The sequence below is a fragment of the Phalacrocorax carbo genome, chromosome 13 (genome assembly GCF_963921805.1).
Source record: "Phalacrocorax carbo chromosome 13, bPhaCar2.1, whole genome shotgun sequence".
Classification (NCBI taxonomy): Eukaryota; Metazoa; Chordata; class Aves; order Suliformes; family Phalacrocoracidae; genus Phalacrocorax; species Phalacrocorax carbo.
Window position 1 is genome coordinate 5,654,584 of NC_087525.1, and position 20,382 is coordinate 5,674,965.

The 20,382-nt window shown below is 57.0% G+C and overlaps 1 protein-coding gene across 1 annotated transcript; it reads right to left on the reverse strand.

The window, feature by feature from the left end:
- Nucleotides 1–15,169: 15,169 nt before the first annotated feature.
- NEUROG3 (neurogenin 3) lies at nt 15,170–16,218 on the reverse strand. The gene has a single exon (XM_064464996.1). It carries the CDS (start codon nt 15,953–15,955, stop codon nt 15,404–15,406), a length of 552 nt encoding a protein of 183 aa, XP_064321066.1. The 5' UTR covers nt 15,956–16,218; the 3' UTR covers nt 15,170–15,403.
- Between the last annotated feature and the right edge of the window lie 4,164 nt (nt 16,219–20,382).

Here is a 20,382-nt window from a genome sequence, read left to right on the forward strand (position 1 = left end):
CCTCCCCATTTGGGTCAGAGGGTGACAGCCGGGTGTCACCCATCACAAGGCAGCAGCAGAGCCACGATAACACACTTGGTCTGGCTGTGGGCAGGGGTTGACATCCCAGGAGCTGCTCTCAGCATCCACAGGACACCAGGGGTTTCGATCAGCCCTCCTAATGAAATTAAGCTCCTACAATGCTTCTGTCTGATCGGCAGCCAGCCCTGCGTTGCTTTAGCCTGAGCAACTTTGATCTTTCTGGCAAACAACCCCAGGCACCTCACTGGCTCCCCTGAAAGCCGCAGCCTCCGCTCCCCAGTAGAGAGAGGGGGCAGCAGCACCTCCCATTGGAGCACTGCTCCCACGCAGAGCAAAGCTGCCCGTGGCCCAGTGCCAGTTTGCATCAATGTCCAGTCATGAAAAGCATCCCTCATCCCTGGACAAGTGCACCCAGCAAAGCACAGGGCCCCAGTCACAGCCTGGCTGGAGCAGCTCTCCTGAATTTTTTTTTTAATTGAATAATGCCTTATTTCGAGGTCTGACTTATTCAAGGTAAATCAGGTTGAAACCATCCAGCCACTGAGAATTACCTTCAAGTTTCCAGCTGCTTTCCTGCCCCTAACAAGCAGGAGGTGGTAGCTGGGACAGTTCAGGGAGGTATTAGACACCCCAATGTCCCACAGTCCTAGGGGGCACATGGGAGGGCTGAGCTGGGCATCATCTCCCTGCAGCCCAAGCCATTTCTCTGGGGAATTTGCACCTCCCAAAAAACAGTGCAGTCCAAAGGTTATCACATTGCTGGCACTGGGCAGGGAGAACTCAACAACATCTCTCACCTCCCCTCTGAAACATATCCCTACAGCTGGTGGCTCCCATCCAATCCTCCCCATCACCACTCTGAAATCGGGGGGAGTTTTGCTGTTTGCTGTTAAAGAGCTGCCGCCTTCTACCCCAGCCCCACATGCATGTCAAGATGCGGTGCTTCAACAGCACCCACACATGGTGTGATGGGCAAAACACCCTGGGATACCTTCCAAGGGCATGAAATGCAGCAGCTTCAGTTCTGCAGCCCCTTTGAAGGCATCAATCTGCAAAGGCAGCAAAGCTCACCTCTGTCTGCACCCAAGATATAGAATAGGAACAACTTTCCTGCCAAATTTATATAGAGAATTTGCTTAAATGTCAGGCTGGCTAAGCAGGACTCCATGGTGCTTATTTACAGCAAAATAATGTGATTTTTCCTATGCAATGCACTCTGATCACCTCTTTGAAGCCACCCCATACCCTGCTTGGACATCTGGACCAAGCAGACCCACCTGATGCCTGTGAGCGTCCCAGGACAAAAGGCTTCTGTGAGGATGAGGCTGGTGTCCAGGGTGGGAGTACGGAGGCCACCAGCGGCACATGTGCAGCTGCCCCAGATCCAAAGGGATGCACCGACATGGCGGGGAAAATTGATGATGATGAGGGAAGTCCATCAGGCTGCATGCTGGCCCCGCAGATTGATGGCCTCCACAACGAGCCGCGCATAATGGCCAAGTTCAGGCTGCAGTGGCCGGGAGCTGAAAGGCAATGGCCATAAATAAGCTGGGGAAAAGAGGGAAGACAGAAGGCTGGCAGGGATAAATAAATACTCATGCTGCAGCGGGGCTGGGGGGAGGCACAGGGAGAGGGGCTGCAGCACCAGAACGGGATGCAGCCCACATTGGGGTGGAGATGCTGCCATAGAGGTGGCTGCTTTGGGGTAAGAGCTCTCAATTCAGTAACACCAAGTGAGCTGTTTTCCCCGCAAACCATCTTCCCACCCAAAACTACAGCCAGCTGCTAAACAGGCCATCTCACACATCCTCTCCCCAAAATACAGCAGGGGGACAAGAGTAACCAAAGAGACTTGGTACAGGGGATTTTAGGGTTATAATCCCACCTTTACCAAAGCTCCAGCTCAGTCTGACACTTGCCCCCAAGACCTTTACATCTCAGCGGGTTTCTCCATGACTGACCTGGCCGGCTTGGCTTCCCTTATCACCTTCCTCAGCCAAAAGTACCAGCCTCGGGCTTTTTCCCCTTTCAGTTATTGCCCACTGATGAATAGGGGAGATGGGGGGAGCAGAGGGCACAGAGCTGGAAGTTTCCCTCATTGTCCCCCATCTGCTTCATTCGGGCCAGTTACTCTTCTCCAGCTTAAATAAGCCCTCATTTTGTTGTGGTCTCTTCTTTTTTTCTCGCCTCCGCCGTTTTGTCAAGAAAAACCTTGCCCAAAGAGCCACTGTGATTTACTGCAGCGTTAACAAATGTCAGAGCTTGGGAGCCTTGTAGGAACCGCTCGCTGGCAGTCTGCCTGGACAAACATACTAAAAGTCAACCCTGGCGTGGATACTTGAGGAATTAGTGTCCATACAAAGATGCATTAAATACAGGGAGAAAGACGGGATTTTTACAACAGAGGCTTGAAAGCTTCCTTGGGGCTGTTTAACATATGGTGCTTCTCGTCTGCACCTGCCCCATGGCCCCTCACGAGAACAGCTCCTGGATTCCCGTCCTTGTCACTGGACCCAAAAGCCACCAGAGTTATAGTTCCCTCTGGGCACTCCCTGTCTGGCAGGGGCTGAGCCTACCTGCAAGGTGGGTTTTTGTACATGTGTGTTTTTACAGTTAATTTTTACCCCAAACCTCTCTGCCAGATGGGTTTTGCTGGTGATAGGCACATCGCAGAGCAACCCCTGCTTAGCCAGGCAGGATTCCCCACTTGCTACCAAAAATGTATTTTTAAACACAATAAGTAGGGTGGGAAAAAGCCATAAATCCAACTTTTTGCTCATCAAATCCTTACGTCCAGCTCAGTCATAGAGGAACACATCAGACCCAGAGTACCCAGGCAGGGAGAACCATTGGGAAACCAGAGACGCCTTGGCCAATACAGTGATTTTTAAAAACTCTCAGCATTTCCTTGGTGGCTGCCAGTGGCTCCCCAGCCCTGCCTGCATTGGCTGGACCATTGCTGCAGGCAGGCTGGGCCAGCCGCGCGTCCCACACAACCCTGCTGCTCTGCTATTGTCATTTACCCAGATCCCAAGCGCTGCATGAGGGACGAATATTTTGCATGTGCATTGGGTGTGTTTTAAAGGTTAATTCCTGCTCCAGCACCTTCTGCTCAACAGATTTGTCCAGCATTTTCTGCACCATAGAAAGCAGCCCTGTGCCAGGAGAGGCACGCTCAGCCTTGCAAAGTATGGCCAGGCAATGTTCTTTGGCCGATGCCAAATTTCCAAAAATCCAAAAACAGAATACAGAAAAATGTCATGTCCTAAAATTAAAAAAATAAAATAAATACCCCCTGGGGCTCTCAACAGAACAAAACATTTTTCCCAAGCAAATCCATTCCCATATATGCACTGCCTGGCTCTGAGGAGGGGTGGATAGGGAAGGCTCTGGAAAGGCGGTTATATGAACTGATGCGCTGTAAATCTCCTGCATTAAGTGGGATATCATAACCCACAGTAATTTAGCAACTTAAGGATCATCATGTCGACCCAGCTGACGTGATGTTACCTTAGTTTACCTCTACATCCTGCACAGCTACTCGCCCATCAAGCAAGACCCATGGGAGCACACTGGGAATGGAGGGATAAGCTGCTGGAAACCTCTCCTGGGTATTTATACAGATGGCAGGAAACAAAAGGAAACCTGGAGGTCACTGGCCAAGCTGAGCCTGTTGCAGCAACTGTAGTGCAGGAACTCAGGGCAAAAAGCCTCTTTCTTTGCTCTACCAGGCAAATAAATCCCAGCTTGGGTAGGAGCTGAGTCCCCAAGCACAGGGAAAGCGGCAGCTATGGCTGCGGTTCCCTTGGGTGCCGCCAGTTCAGCAGATCTGAAGCCTGGTCCCAGCCAGGTCCAGCACATCCCAGCATCACCAAAGCCACCTCTCTGCCTAGCCCGGGCTGTGGCATCTCCGACAAAGCCTGGCCTGTACTTCGCCTTTCCACTGGTGCCGCGTATATCACCACGCTCCCCTCTCAGCTTTTCCGTAGGACATGGCCCCACGATGAATGGGTCCCTGTTTCACCCTCATTGTGGGATGAGTGGGAGGGTTTCAGCCTCCGCGACACTTTGTAACTCAGGATTTTATTAGCCCCCGGCCACTCCAATTCCGAGAAACTCTAAAAAGAAACTTTGATTTCCAGGGTCTGTTTTTTTCTTTGAGAATTAAAATACTTTTCATCATCGCAAACAGCGCAGCAGAGTTACAGAAAAAGGGCGGGGAGGGAAATTAAAGTAATTGGGGGGAATTACTGGAATGTGCAGGGCCTCTCCAAGAGCATCGCCCCCCGCGGGAAAGGAGCTTCCATCCCATCTCAGCAGAGCAGGAAGAGTCCCTGGCTGGCTGATAGGCATTTCTCAGCCTTTCAGGGACACGGCGAAGCCCCTCTGCATGAACCCGAGGCAGAGGCACAGTGGGGAGCCCTTGGCAGAGGTTTGGTACAGCCTGTCAAGGGCTGCTCAGCCCTGAAACCCTGTTCATCAGCTTGTCAGAGCCTTTACAAGCCCCCAGACTCCCTCAGAGCAGAAGCAGTGCCATTGAGTCCAGGTGAAAACAATTTTCTGTTGAAAAATAATAAAAAAGCTACCTAGGAACACTGACCGGAGTTAATAAAGTCAAGAAAGTCATATAAGGAGTAACAAGAGTTGAGAAAGGTCTCTTTAACATCTATTTTAATACAAATACTAGATCAAATGTGTGTTGTTGTGCATTATTGGCTGAAGTACATCCATCTTACTCACTTCTTTCCAAACCATGAAGGCTTTAAAACCCTTCCCAGCGGGCTGCACTGCTGGCTGGCCTGGGGAGCTCTGCCATGGTGGGAACCCATTCTATGCTGCTCTGCCAGAGGCCATGCAGTTTGGTCACAGAGAGATGGGTACCATGGCCAAGAACGTTTTCTTTTAATCTTAAATTTTTTAAAATAATTTTTTATATATATATAATTATTTGGGAAAATAATCTGGCTTCCAGAAATATGAAAATGCAGCCCCTACCTGGCCAGCGTCCCTCCAAGGTGTCCTACAGAGAGGGCTGTGCTGGGGTATCCCAGAGGAGCACAGGGGTCCAAGGGTGGAAACAGTGCTTTTCTCCAAAATGCTCTGTAGCAAAACCCCCTATAGACACTGCTCCCTGACCCCGTTTCAGGCCTTGCCAGGCCCTGTTTCCACTGGCGAGCTTTTCCTGCGAGGGGTTACACCAACAGTAATCAAGAAGCCGCAGGGATCCCCTGTCTGTGTTTTACAGGGCTGTCCTTGCTGGGGTGAAAAGTACAGGGGGAGCAGCGGGAAGGCAGCGCAGCCCCCTCCCCTCCCACCTGCTTGTAGTTTTAATTTGCTTTCTGCAAATCCCTGCTCCTGCAGCAAAGCCAGGTCATTGCCACGGCCTTACCGAGGCCGGCAGTTTGGGCGTGATAACAAGAGATAAAAGCTGGGGAAGAGTTGGTGGCAGAGATGCCCCATGGCAGGCATGGGGGTACCACTGCAGCCCCATTGCTGGTCGCCCACATGGCATTTGCAGGTGAATGCGAAAGGGGCTCAGAAAAACGCTGACCATAAAGTCATCGTCTCCCATTTTTCTGCAGTCTTAAAGGACAAGAGCAGGTGAGGGACCAGACACACTACCCTCCTGCAGGAGAAGTGGAAGGACAAGTACCAGAATCGTCAGGGGACAAGCTTGGGTGAGCAGCCACGGGAGGTAAACCTGGCCAGTGCTACAAGAAATGCATATTCCCCACTCCCAGTAACCTCATCCAGCATTTGCCCCCTCTCCAGTAGCAGAGCTCATGTCTGCATGGGCCAGGCTGCTTGGGAGTAATGTGAATGCAAAAACCAACCAGCTTTCCAAAATAATAAATAACTGGCAAATAAGTAGCTTAAGAAACATGCAGGGAGCTGCAAACAGTCTCACTCATCCCCTCCAGTGACAGGTACAACAGGGACAGCCATGGCCACACCGTGGCACAGACCTTCAGGCCAGGAAACAGTCTAAATCAGGCTTCTCCCCTGAAGTATCCCAGGCTGCTTCCTGAGATATTATTGTTTTCCCTCACCCTCTTGATGTATTGTCCCGTAGCATATTCGGGGTTTCCCAGCATGTGCCAAGAAACCGCTGGCTGTGACGCACCAGCCTGTTTTTAGGCTGGCAGCAGCAGCTCCTTCCTGCAGGGAGCTGGGAAGCACAGCCCCCCGGGACTCCCCAGGGTTCCCCCACCTTCTGCTCCAGGGGAATCAGATTCATTCATTTTTAACACCATCAGGGGATGTGAAAAATAAGAATTTGGCAGGGAAGAGGATGATGAGCAGTGTCTCTGTGGCGCTGTGAATTGCATGGAGCTGCCTGCAGAGCAGAGCCCATCGCGCTGCTCCAGAATATAAGCCATCCCCTGCATTTTCCTGGATTCAGGCAAATAAAGGGGGGAAGGGAAAAAAAAAGCCAGGCCACACCTTTCCTCAGCCTGGTTCCCAGACAATAAAAATATCTTGGAGCGGGAGCCCTGGCCTCACAGCTTGACCACTGACGGAATCGGGTTGTGAGCCAAGGCAGCAGGGCGCCTACCTGTGTCGCTTGGCTTTGCTTTCCCATAGGGTGCATTTTGAGGGCCCCAGTTCCCAAGCAGTGCTGGCAGAAGCCATGTGAGTAAGGAAATTAAAGGCCTGCCCTTCCCAATGCTCCCCTGGACCTCCTCCTCCTCCCTGCCCATCGCCTGCTTACGGCACTGGTGAAGCCCTGCAAACTCCAAAAGCTCCCCTGGGGACCCTACACCCAGGGCCACGTTTTTCCAAGCATCTCTCCAAATATATATGTCAGTGCAAAGAGGGGAGGAGAGCAACAACAAAAAAAAAAAATTTGTGAGTATCCATCTGTTTGCAGATCGTTAATTCTCCCTGGGGAGCCCCAGAGCTCTCTCATCTGCTCTTTGCTAAGTTTAGGTTAAGGAGGTTTTCGGGTACAGGCGAGGTTAGGGAAAGGCAAAGCTGCCCTGGGCTTTAGCAGATCACTGAGGAGGAATTTGGGCAGGCAACAGGAAAACTCTTTTCCCGGCTGGGAGGCATCCAGTCAGGACAGAAACAATCCTGACTGCTGCATTCCCATGCCGAATGCTTTTATAAAAGTAAGAATAGATGTTTACTCGCAGGAAAGCGAAGAACGGAAAGAGTTATCAACACCATTGTTTGCCACAAATAATTTCACCTTCTCTTGTCATATGGTGTACTAAAAAAAAAAAAGAAAAAAAAAACCCTGCTCTTTCTTATTTAATATCACATACTGGGGACTACGTAGTGCCTACGTAGCTGGGCTCAGCCCAGGCCAGCCCCAAGGGCTCGGCTCAGACCGACCCCACGGCAGAGCCTGTTTTCCATCACCTCTACACTGCTCTCTCACTCCTGGCGCCTTGTGGCCAAGAAGATCTGACCTGAGCCCTGCTTTTACAGCTGAGCTGCCCCTCTGAGGCTGCATTTACAGGGCTGACAGCTCTTTAATTGCCATTTATGAAACACCCTGCCACAGCCCGGAGCGCAAAAGCTCAGCTAAGGAACCATCTCTAACCCATGCTGGCTGCAGCATGGTTTGTCCAAGGGTGTCCCCCCGCACCCCGCATTGGGGTTTGGGGGGTTCACAGGCAGTTTTAGGCAATGTCAGAGCAGTGAGGGACCAAAAACCTCCCCAAAATATTGCTCTAGGCAGAAGTTGTGGTTTGTCCTTCCAGTGACTTCTCTGCATTTTTACTCAAGTCCTCTTACTTTTGAAAAACACCAAACATCCCCAGACTCCCTGCATGGGGTTGGCTTGTTTCCACAGGCGATTTGCAGGGAGCAGAGTCAAAAATCAGCTGTTTCAGAGGTAATAAAACACCACAGATTGGCTTCACAAGAGGTGTGCGAGGGCAATGCTGGTGTAACGCCTGCGGGTGCTGGGAACAGGGCATGTTGCTCCCAGGAAAGGGTCCTTCCTGGTCTAATCAGTGGCTCCTCGGTTTTCCATCGGGACCTTGCAGAGGGGTCCTGCCTAGCCGGCCTCCCCCCTCCCCTCGCAGCCCCCACAGCCGATGGCTCCCTGGAAAAAGCAGCGTGCCCAAAGCCCGGCATCCCGGCCGGTGTCCGGCCAAGGCCAAGGGCACGGGATCCCAGCACCACCTCCTGGCAAGGCACTGCCATGCACGGCCCACACGCCAGCTGCGGCCAAAAATCCCCCAGCAAGCCATGGGGACCACCCGGAGAGGGAAACCAGGGGCTGTGCGGACCTCAGCCTTCCTTGTGTCTGTCCAAGCCTGGGTATTTTCTCCTTTCCCCAGCATCACGGCCGGCCCCCGGGGGCTGCGAGCGCAGGAACCCCAGTTGCATCCCCCAGCAAGCAGCAGCTGCCTGCTGTGGGGTGAATAGCAGCGCAGCTCACCCGAGTGGCGACCGAATTTAATTCGAGATGAATGGACACCTCCCTGCCGCCCATGACATTTTCATTGCAGGCTAACAAGGGGAGAAAAATCCAATTAGGTGACAAAGGGGGTCCCTAATCGGCCGTGCAGCCTGGCGCGGGGCAGCCAGGACAGCACAGCATCCCACGGGAGAGCAGGGACAGACAATGGGAAAACAAGAAAGCCCTCCAAAAAAGTCCTCCTGTGATACTGCAAAAGCCAAATGATAGGATGGCAAGGCTGCTGAAGTACGTGTTAAAAAATGTAGTTAAACAGACAGTTGCTATTTGCACTCCCGGGGTCCCATCTGTAAGTCTTCCAGGTCAAAGATAAGTGTAAAATGGCCCAAAGTGAGCCGGGCAGGGCAGGAGCATCTCCCAGGTACAGACCCAGAGACCAGCAGGATAAATAACCTGCAGCCAGGAGCACGCTGCTCCTGAAAAAAAATATTATAATAAAGTTTGGCAGACTCCTTCCAGGGCATTCAGTCACCACCAAGTACTTGATGTAACCTGGTTCCGGGGGCAGGCGAGGATGAACCACATCAAGGTTTAATACCAAAGGAACAGTTTCAAACCACAGATTTCAGCTAACCCTGGGGAGCAGGTTTTTTCCAGCAACAGGTGCCCTTTCGCAGTTTTAATGCATGCAGTCAGCAGTACCATCTATCTCTGAGCTCTGGCACCTGAAGCTGGGGGGAATGATGGTGGGACCCCCTCCTGCCCAAATGCAGGGACACTGGGGCATCGTGGGGTGCAGCGAGGGCATAGCAGCACACTGGGAAAGGCAAGGGGTTGGGGGCACGCACGTGAATAACAGCTGGGGTTTAAAGGAAGGGTGATAAATGAGAACACTGCGCTCCTCGGGAATTATTAATGGCAGAGGAGGCTGAAACTTTGGCTTTGCCCGGGGAGCTGGCCTGCGTGGTAAAGGCCAACGGGTGGGAGCGGGCAGGGAAAGCAGATGGCCAGGAGAAGCCAGGGGTCCAGCTGAGACCAGGGGGTCCCCGCTGGCACAGCACAGGGGGCTTTGGCAGGGTACAGCAGCTGCATCTGTCACCAGACACAGCTGGACTGCACAGGGGAAGGACCCCCAGGGTCCTGTCCTCCCTGGAGCCCCTCAGGTGGCTCCAGCCACAGCTCCAGGTGGCCACCGCTGAGTATTGACCCAGCACTATCTCAGCTCCCACCTTATCAGCCGAGCACCGGCACCTGCTCCATTAATCTTCCCCCCGTCCCACAGGCGCAAGGTCTCGGCGGCTGAAACAAACTGCCCAGGGAGGGAGCAGGAGGGCTTGGGCCACTGGTGCCCAGGGTCTGGGGATGATGGATTGGTACCTGGGAGGTGACAAGGAGGCCATTTTTCTTTTTCCCTTTAGCTCCTGCCAGTGCTCCTGCTGAGGGAGGGAACAACAGCCAGGCAGGTGCCTTTATACCTGCGTATATTGGTGGCAGCATTTTCCACTGAAATTTGGGTGCTGAAGACTTGGGGGTGTGGTGTCCTGAGGAAGAGAGGAAACAAGCTCCACTTGCATACATAGGGTGGGAAGGCAGCAGGAGATAATTTCAATTAATTGCAATTGCTATCTGAACTAATGAGCTGACCCTGAGCGAGGAGCCCAAGCTTCACCCACACCCTTCAGGGTAAAGGTGGAGATGTGATTCCTCATGCCAGGGATCCACTCCAGGCAGAGCTGCACAAAGTCCAGGCAAAAATCACATCTAAGGCCCCAGGAAAACAAGGTAAAACCTCCTGGCTATGGCTGAAATTAAAGCAAAAGGCTTCACAGCTTCTTCATGGCTGCAGCTGCACAACTCCTGGCTGCTGCAGGGTGTAAATGCAATCACAAATGTCCATGGGGAGCGTTGAACACAAAACCTGTGTGTGTCCCTCAGGGAGGGAAGTCCCATGCTTCCACCAGTGTGGGAGACCCAGTGATGATGGTGAGGAAGGCTGAGGTGGTGGAGCCGTGGAGGGGCCAGCAAGCATGCAGCAGAAAACTCATGTCTTCTCCTTGCCCTGGCATGGGTTTCCCCAGTCAGAGAACAGCCAGGGAGGCAGGGTGACCTTAGCAAAGCCAGCACTGAGCTTTTGCCATAAAACCCACCTGAGGACACTGTGTATCTGGGAAACAAAAAAAATGCCAGGGATGTTATCATGATCCTCCTCCTCCAGGGAGTCAGAGCATCATTAAACAGTCTAAACTGGGAAGAGTCTAAGTTTTCCAGCCAGGGTCTTGGATTCACAAGCAGGCAGGACCTGCTCAGAGGTTAGTTAGCACGGCCTAGCCCGGTTCCAAATACAAATATACATTGATTTATCCTTTTCTTCTCACTATGAAGCCCACATCTCCAAAGGGCAGATGTGCCCTGGGTCAGTCTTGTTAGAAAGCAGGACTGCCACATCGGTCGCGTGCTGAAAAGCCTCTGAGTGGAGGAGAGGACACTGCAGGGAGAGAGGCCACACCGGTGGCTGCTCCTCAGGGAGCCAACAGTTTGGTTGATGCTTTTGCCCTCTTCTTAAAAGCCCCCTAAACCCTCAGGTTATGTTTCCTTTGACACAGAAAAACCCAACTCTTTTGGCAAGGGTGCCGCATGAACCCCACGCAGGGCTTGAAGGCAGCTTGGGGGCTCTGACACCCAGCGCCATCCCCCCTCCCGCCCTCCCCGTCTGGGCTACACAGACGGGATGGAGTTTCCCCCTTCTTTACACAAACTTGGGATCTTCTTTCAGCTATTGCTTTTTTTGTATTGATTTTTAAAAGGGGGCACTGCGGCTTTAAAGAGCTTCCCAGACTTGCCTTTGTGACCGGAGGAGAGGGTGGGGTGGTGGCGGAGGTGGAGACCCAGAAGAATGAAATAAAGAGAAGTACAACAAAAAGAAGTTAAAAGTGTGAGTGACAAGTTTTCGGCAACAGGCTTCAGCCCCTGTGGGGTCGTTTGGGCGAAGAATGGCAACAAATGAACAAATGAGCTGGATTTTCATGCTTGGTGGACGGTGAATGAATAAGCATCTTTTAAAACCCTATCAGGAACTCTTTGGATTGTCATTATAGCTGGGAGGAGGGGGGGAAAGGCAGACTTTTGAGGGCTGACCATGTGAAAGAATCCGGATTCTTCGCCTTTTCTCTGCCGGCGAGCACGGCTACACCAAAATGTGCGGGAGGACGGGTGTGCAGCCACAGATGAGCATCCTGCCACGGCCCGGTGCAGGAGCACCTCTGGGGGACACCGGGGAGCCCTGATGCACATTGGAGGAGGCGAGAGGGTCTGCTCTGCTTACAAGAGCCCCTGCTGCTCCCCAGCAGTGTGGAGGGGACAGGCAGCGGTTCGCAGACCCAGCTGCTTCCTCCACCAGGAAACCTGACTGCAGTGTCAGAGGCAGACAATGTGAGAGGGCAGGAGGCGACTCACTTAAAGCTGTATTTAGAGTGCAGAGTGGAGGCCTGAGGTCAAAGGAATTGCCCTGGGATTATGGGAATCACCTTCATTTTCTTGCCAGCCTTCAGACACAAGGGAGTGGGCCAGGAGCAAAGAGGAGGGGGACGAGCCTGTTGCTGAGGAAAGGACCCCGGTGTTTCCCCTTCCCTGGCCCTGGCAATGAGCCTGGCCTCTCCAAGCCATACAGGTCATTTACAGGCTCTCTTTTCAACTGTTTGTTATCCTCAATCCCCCATTTTAACCTTGAGCAGAACAGAAGATCTGTGAGGCAGTTGCAGGAGACTCCACTTCGGAGGCATGGCCAGAGTTTGGTGAATATCCCTACAGCCAGAATTTAGCAGTAAAATGCAGCTACAGAGGAGGGACGGCTCAGGAGGAGGCAGGTCTAGAGCATCCTTATTTCTGTAATAGAGGATAATATCACACATTCAAAAATTTTCTTGTCTAAACAGAAGTAGACCTAAAACTGAGGGGGGAGAGGGGATGAAAACACCAGCTTGTAGCAAGGGGGTCTCCCCTGGCTGCAAAAATAGAAGTTGTGTCCATCTTGCATGGGATTCCAGCAAAAAAACCCTGCAGTGCCCAGGCTAAATTTGTTTTCAACGCATCGCCTGCAAGTATGCGAGGGCACAAGCCTGCATCTCTGAAACGGTCGCAGTCCCAACGGCCACCTGTTTCTTCCACATCAAAAAGTCCGGAGGCCATTACAGCAGCCATGGTTATAAAGGCCGGGCACTGGCGCTGGGACAGCCCCGTCAAGAGAAATGAGACCATCATGCACTAAACATAGAGAAAAGATAAATGGAAAAGGACTCTTTCAGTCTTCATTATCAAGTTTCCATGGGTTTGCCAAAACCATAGCAACCAGTTCAAGCAATGATTAACCTAATAATGTGGAGGCAAAGAAAAAATGCATTCAAGCCCCTAAAGAAGTCACTAGTTCTCCAGAGGTAGTAAATCCGCCCGCCCCCCGTCCCCGTCCCCCCCCCCCCCCCCCAACATATAGCCCCACGGCTGGAAGACCAGAAGCATCCTAAGCCTCCAGAGAAAAGAATCTGTGACACAGTAAAACCCACTAAAGTGACCACTTTCCAAAAATACAGCTGTATATCTTTTGGGACTTTTGTAATACCTGCTCTTCACAGGGTTCTCAGGCTCTTCTTGCCCATGTAGACCCTGAGCTTCCTTTTGCAATCTTTTGCAAAAATGCTACTTTTGCAAACTGAGTTTGTTGTTATCCTCCACAGTCCCACGGCACATGCAGATAGCTAGGGCAAGGGAGATATCAGAGTGGAGCTGGTCTAGCAGGGAAAACATTAAATGATTTTATCACCCAAATAATCACAGCGTTTCGCCTGTGGCCACACACAGAGGCCTTGAAGCACTTTGCAGACTGTTAGAGTATGAAAACAATACACAATTCAGCCAGGAAGGGGGGAAGGGGGAGGAATACTATTAGGTCTTTCATTCTGCCTATCTGATCTACGACGCAGATAGATCACGTTCAGGACTATAATAGTACACACAGAGATAGGCACACACGGCCTTTTCCTAGTCCTCAACCTTGCCCCATGGCCTGTGTTTCTCCAGCAATGTGGGTATTGCTTCTCAAAGCAATGAATAGGCAGAGTAGTGGGGCTCTGCACGGATGAACGGGCCCCAGGAGGCAGCAGGAAAAGCAGGTCTCAAAAAAAAAAACTCAAGTAGAAAGTGAGACCTGCTCACTTTGCCTGTCAGTGCTGGCACCACGGTGCCCTCACTCCCTTCTCCCGCCTGCACGGGGCACCTGCAGCTCCTCTCTGCGGGACGACAGTTCATTGACCGCGGCTGGAACAAAGTGCACAAGAACAGACCGCTGCTTCTCCAAAATCCACCAATCCCCATGTGGTTTCTGAACTACAAAGTGCCCGGTTAGCACCAGGGCCAAGCCGGCCGCTCCGTCCGCTGCAGGACCGGGGCCGCCGCCTTCAGCACCATGGCCAGAGCCCGCGGCGCCGGTGCGGGACGGGGCGCAGGGGACGCTGCGCGCACCCACCGCGCACCCACCGCGCACCGCACCCACCATCCCCCAACCCCTCCCCACGCCTGGGGGAGGGGGTCTCCCCCACCCCAACCCGCCCCACAGCTCCCGGGGAGCGGGAGCAGCGCGGAGCGGGGGGGAAGGAAGGGGATTCCCCCCTCCCGCATCGGCGGCGCGGGGTGGGGGGGGGGAGGCGGGACAAGACCCCCGGTATCCCGTACCGGTCAGGTTTCACTCTCGCCTCTTTTGTTGCGGTGCGGGAGGGGGACATTGGGGAGGGGGGGGAAGCTGTTTGTGCGTGCGTCTTTGTTTCCAGTAACCAAATTTCTTTTGTTCTACAAATTGCCTCAATAGCGTCTCTTTGCCGCGGGCAAACGGGCTCAGCTGAGAACAATTAGCATCACAATGGGCTTTTGGCCTCGCGGGCCGCTTTGTCTAGCGACTGCCGCCCCGCTGGGGCAGCGCGGAGAGGGGAGGCGGCCCGGCCGTAAATCTACCAGCTACAAATTGAGTCTCTGGAAGGAGAGAGCCGGGGAGGGCTGGCGGGATTCGTGCCGCTTCTCTTCTCTTCTCGCCGTAGCGTGGGAGGTGTTGCGTTTCCCACCTCTTGCTTTTTTAACCGGTCTAACGCACCCCACCCCGCCCCCGCTCAGGGCTGCGGGTTCCGACTTCCCCCCGCTCCTTCCCCGGCTAAACCCTCCCCGGGGGAGGATGGGGTCGGGCTGGGGCAACGCCGCTGCGGGGACCCGCACCGCCCCGGGAGCTGGAGCACTCTGCCCCGGGGACATCCCCAAAACAGCCGGGGGCTGAAAATCCGCCTGCGTGGGGATGGCTGCAGCCAGGCGCACCTTGCCGGGACGCGGGTATCCACACGAACCGGCCGCAGTCTTGCGGGAAAGGGCATCTGCAAAGAGAGACTGGTTTTAAATGCGTGCGTGGGCCCCAACGGGCACACACCGGCGTGCGCCAGGCGCAGGACCCCGCTGCGCCGCTCCCCATCGCCGCTCCTCGCCCCCGGGCACCGGGCAGACCGCCCCGGCACTGGGCACACCGCCCACGGCCCCGCGCAAACCCACGCAGGGCCGGCGCTGCTCTCCCCGGCGCGGGCTGCGCGCGATTTTGAAACCGTCGGTGGAAAAATACCACGGCGTTGCACAGGTCTGACCGCGACACACTTTATTCTCCTCTTCTTCTTTGAAACGAACAAAATGCAGCCGCGGCTCCCCTCCCCGGTACGAACAGCCGGACCACCGCTGCCAAAACCACTCTTATATACAAAATATATATTTGTTACGAAATATAATCAATAAATACCGATAGCGACAAATTAATATAATTTACCGTTTCCGAGTACAAAACTGTGATTTGTGTTTGTCCGCCCGCTCCCGCTGCGCTTCAGCCAAGCGGGACGGGCGGGGGGCCCGGCGCGCAGCGTGGGGAGCCCCCCCCTCCGCCCTGCCGGCTATCTGAAGGCCAAAAGCGGGGGGAAAAGCAGCCGGGCGGTGGGCTTAGAGGAAGGCGGGGAAGGCGGCGGGGCCGCGGCGGAGGGCGGCGGGCGGCGGGGCGGCGGGGCAGGGAGAGTTCCAGGGCCCGGGGGAGGCGGCGGCGGCGGCCGCGGGGGGCGGCGGCGGGGGGGGGGGCTCGGGCAGACCCTGCTCGGCCAGGCGGAGACTCTGGGTGAGGGCCCAGATGTAGTTGTGGGCGAAGCGGAGCGTCTCGATCTTGGTGAGCTTGGCGTCGTCGGGGAAGGTGGGCAGGACGCTGCGGAGCGCGTCCAGGGCGGAGTTGAGGTGGTGCATGCGGTTCCTCTCCCGGTCGTTGGCCTTCATGCGCCGGCTCCTCTTCTGCTTGCTGAGCAGCCCCTCGCTCCGCGCCTTGCCGCGGCCCCGCCGCGCCTTCCCCTTCCTGCGGGCCGCCGCCTCCCGCGGGGCCAGGGCGGTGCGGGTCGGCGACGCCCCCCGGCTGCCCGCGGAGCCTCCGCCGGCCGCGGGGGGACCGTCCTCGGCGCCACCGAAATAGGGCTGCCCTTCGCCCGGCGAGCGGTCGCTCTGCGGGGCCATCCTGTAAAGCCAAGCACCCCCTGATACCGGCGGGGAGCGGCGCAGCGGCCGGCCCGGGGGAAGCCCTCTCCCCCGCGGCTCTACCTTCGGAGTCCGGCCGAGGCTGCGGGGCCGGAGAGCGGCTCTCGCTCCGCGCCCCCCGCCGCTCCCCCCCTCCCCGCGTTCCCTCGAGTGCGGGCAGGAAAGGTTGCGCGGCCGGCACACGACTGCCGTTAAGCCCCTATATATATAGGGCCTGCAGACAATGGGGATTTCCCGGCCGGGCGGCGTGTGCGCCCCCCCGCCCGCACCCACCCCTTGGCACGCTTTTATCTTATCAGCCCGGCGGGAGCGTGCCGGGCCCAGCACCGCCCGCCGCCCCGGCCCCGCCACGCGAGACCCCGCCGGCTCCCACGCCACGCCGCGCCGGGATCCCCACGCCCACGCCCGCCCCCTCTCCCCCCGCCCCGGGACCCCCGGGCCAAGCCGCCGACCCCGAGCGGGGCGGTGAGGGCGGGGGGGGGGCTGCATCTCTGCCGCGCACGCCGGGGGCTCCGCGGGGGGCTGCGGCGGGGGTCGGGGCGGGCGGTCCCGGCCCAGGGCCCCGGTGGTGCCGGAGGGGCTCCCAGGACCCGGCCGCGCAGAGCGGGGCAGCGCCGGCCCCCACGACCCGGGGTGCCCGGGGACGCACAGACGTTCCGGGCGGGGTGTCCCGTGTCCTCCCCTCCCGGTGCCAGCCCCGGGGATCCCCCGGGCCCCGCTGCGGCTCCGCTCCCCTCGGCAGAGCTACAACCACCTCCCGCCGCCCCGGAGCTGCGGGGCGCTCCCAGGATTACCCCTCCGCGCCCCTGGGAGGGGGGGGGCGAGGAGCGAGGGGACCCCGCCGCCTCCTGCTGTCCCTCCTCTCGTCCCCGCAGCGCCGGGGACAGCTCCGCGTCCCCCCGAGCACTGACTGGCGGAGGTGCGGGAGCTGCCCTACGGGCGGCGAGCGCCGGAGGGAGGGGGGGGCACACGCCGTTCTCCTGCCCCCCCGTGCCGTGTCTTTGCTCCCTCCGGGGAAATGGGGGCTGGGTCCCGCAGGGGAAGGGTCCCCCCACAGCCCCCCAGCCACCCCCGCCCCGCCAGCCCGGCCCTGGGCCCGGGGAGGACCGCTCCGCCGCCGGGGCTCGGTGCGCAAAACGTGCCGGGGACTTTTGCGCACCGGTTGCGGCGGGCGGAGGGGACCGGCCCGGTCCCGGGGGACCTTTCCCCGGCGGAGGACGGGAGGCCGGGGACGGCGGGGACGGGACCCCCCCCGCACGGCCCGGCGACCCCGGGGGTGCGGGCAGGGCCGCCGTGAGGGCGCAGCCCCGGCGGGACGGGAGCCCCCCGCTCCTTCACCAAAGCGGCGCGGCGGATCCCGGACGGGGATCCCGGCGTCGGGAACGGCCGGCCCAGCCCGCCGGGGTCACGGCGGGGTTGGGGCAGCTCCCCCCGGTCCGACCGGGTCCCCGGCCCCGCGGGGCGGCCGCGGGCGGGGCGGTGCGGCGCGGTGCGGGGCGGTGCGCGCTACCTCTCCAGGCGGGCGGGCAGCCGCGCTCCCCCGCCGCGGCGGCGCTCGGAGGGCGGGGGAGCGGGGCCGAGGGGGGCCGGCCACCGCGGCGGCTCGGGCGCCCCTTCTCGAGGGGCGGCTTGAAGGGCAGGGGAGGATGAATAGGAAGGGCCCGGCGGGTTTTTTTTTAGTTTTTTGTTGGGTTGGGTTTTTTTTGTGCCTGTGCAATTGGATGACAAAAAAATCTGGCGAGCGAGTTTCCAAGCCTCAGACTGCCCACTTCAAACGTCCTTCAAACAAAAGCTGAAGAGGAAAAGAAAGCCCCACCTGGTACCGCTGTTTGCTAAAATAATAATAAATAGATTTCGTTTAATAAATAATTACAAGAGATTGTAAAGTGGAGTGCTTTGGGAAGCATTAATCATGAGGCTGGGGGCAGACATCACCTGCTGGCAAACAAGACAACTTTATTGTTAAATCACCTTCCCACTGCCACTTTCCGATAACTCCCTCCCGTCGCCACAAAGCCCGGCCGGGTATGTTTACTCATAGTTAGCATAACAAGCACCATATTACCACAAACGTGATAAAAATCTCCGGGGGCACCGCGGCGGGCTCCCGCTCACACCTGGCCGGGCCGCCCGGGCGCGGAGCTGGCACCCAACGGCCCTTCCAGGAGGGGCCCTTCTACCGTTTACATTGGCCTAGTTATATGCCTCTTTATAACAGGTTTACTGCAATCCCTATCTCCCGGTCCTATTTGTCTTATTTTATTGAAAACATATGGTAACCAGCCCAGCCCCGGCGCATCTCTCGCCTGCCAGGCGTCGGGGAGGTTTTGCGAGCCGGGGCTCGGCCGCAGCCCGCCTGCCCGCCGGGGGCTGTTTGCTCGGGAGAACGGAGGGCAGATAAGACCGGGGCCGCTCCCGACCCCTCTCCCCCGGGGCCAGGGGACCGCCGGCGGCCCCGCGCCCTCCGCCGACCCCGGGACCGCCGGGGACCGCCGGCACCTCCTCCCCGCGGGACCGCGGCTGCGGTGGGATGAGGACTGGGGAGGGGGGGGGGGGGTTGCACGGCGGAGACACCTGCGGCGGGGCCGCCCCTTTCTTCCTCCGCTCCCCCCCGGGCCGGGGCTGCTCAGGAGGTACCGTGATTTGCGGTGCCATATGTCGAGCGGCTCGGCGGAGCGCAGCCCTTCAGAGCCGGAGCAGCTGCTGCCCCGGCCCTACCTACCCGGCGCATAATACCTGGGAGCCGCAGCCCCGCGTCCCCCTTTGAGAGGGGCAGAGAGGCTGGGCCGGCTCCTCGCCTCTGTTTTGTGACTTTATTGTGGCTCCCAACAGATGCACGCCTGCCCCTCCTGCCCCTCGCCCCGGTGCGAGCGCGCTGCTCGGGACACAAGGAGCACAGATGCCAGGCGCAAGGTGCACCAGATGCCCCGCTTTGTGAATTCAAACAATATTTTTCCCTTCCTCCCCCCTCTTCCTACAAGCGGGAGAGGAGAAGGGGCGCAAACAGGGAAAAATATATATATATATATTTAAAACGAAAAAGAGGAGAAGAAAGGAAAGCCCCGGCCAGGAGCGCGTCCCCTGGAGCCGCCCGACGGGGCGCACGGCCGGGCACAGCCCCTGGGGGAACCCCCCACGGCCCCGGGCAGGGCGGGCAGGGTCCGGGGGTCCCCGCCGGGCTAGAAGGAGCCTCCATGGGAAATCATTAATGTCCCGGTGAGCGCTGAGCAAGCGCCCCCCCGGGACCGGGAACCGGGGAGAGCAGCAAAGGCTGCTTGGGAAAAAAGACGGCAAAACCATTTTGCCACAGTAAATCTTCCCACCTTTCGTGGCAGGGGTCCGGCGCAAGAGAAAGCGTCCAGAGCAACAGGTATACGCACCGAGAGCTTGGCTAGCATAAAGCTTTCCCCAGCGTGGGCCAGGGCTATTGGAAAGGATGTCCCCCTCCTTGGGTGTCCCTCCCCACGGAGGCAAAGCGACCTCTGCTCAGGGCAGAAGGGGCTGTGCAAAGGGTAACATCTCCCAAAGGTTAGAGCCCCTTCCTGCCATGGACAGCACTGGCACAAATCCCACCAGCTGAAATACCAATCCCCACCATAACCATCCAGCAGCCCTTGCCCTCTCCATGCTGCAGAAACCTGCCTCCGAGGCCTGATCCATGCCAGAGCGGACGGGTTTTCCTCTAGCCCCGCCAGGAGCTGGGCTCTGCACCTCACACACTCCGACTTACAGGGGCTGGGGGCTGAAGCTACTCAGGGGCAGAAATAACCTAACAGAGCGCTGTGGTGTGGGATGCTGTCACCACACCAGAAGAGGAGAAGCCCTGATGGTGCACGGTGAAAGAAAACCCAAGAGTTTCCAGTTTGCAATACTGCTCTACAATAAACCTTTCTCCATGCTTATGTGCCCTTAAAACACAGCCTGACAGGAGATGGCTTCATAAGGTTGCAAGAGCAGACAGCTGCTCTGCCACCGAAACATATTTTGGGTCAGAACGCAACTATCTCAAGCATAGCAAAATCTGGATTCTGTCTGGATGGGAGAGAGGAATGAAAAAGAAATACCAAGGCAAGAAAAGGCAGGGAACAAATACCAAGTACAAAAGGGTCAGTCGGATACTGGGCTGTGATGCCTACAGGGTGCTGTGAAAGCTGTTACCTTAAAGTATTTTCCCCAACCATCCGAGTATCTGCCCAGGTAGGGAAAGATGCTCCTCACCTCTCTAGGCGTCGGTCGCCTCCTACCATTCCTGGTTCTGCCAGGCTTGCTCCCAGCTCTGCTTGGGGCAAGCGGTTCCTTGCTTCAGCCCTTTTCACCTGCCAGAAAGAGGGTTTCTCCTCTACTCTGATGGCACCCTGGCCAGACAGGATGGGTTACACATCCAGCACACTCTCCCATTTGGGTTT

Bases quoted from the DNA above. Each gene is read 5' to 3' on its own strand.
- NEUROG3 (XM_064464996.1), bottom strand. From the start codon at position 15,955: ATGGCCCCGCAGAGCGACCGCTCGCCGGGCGAAGGGCAGCCCTATTTC.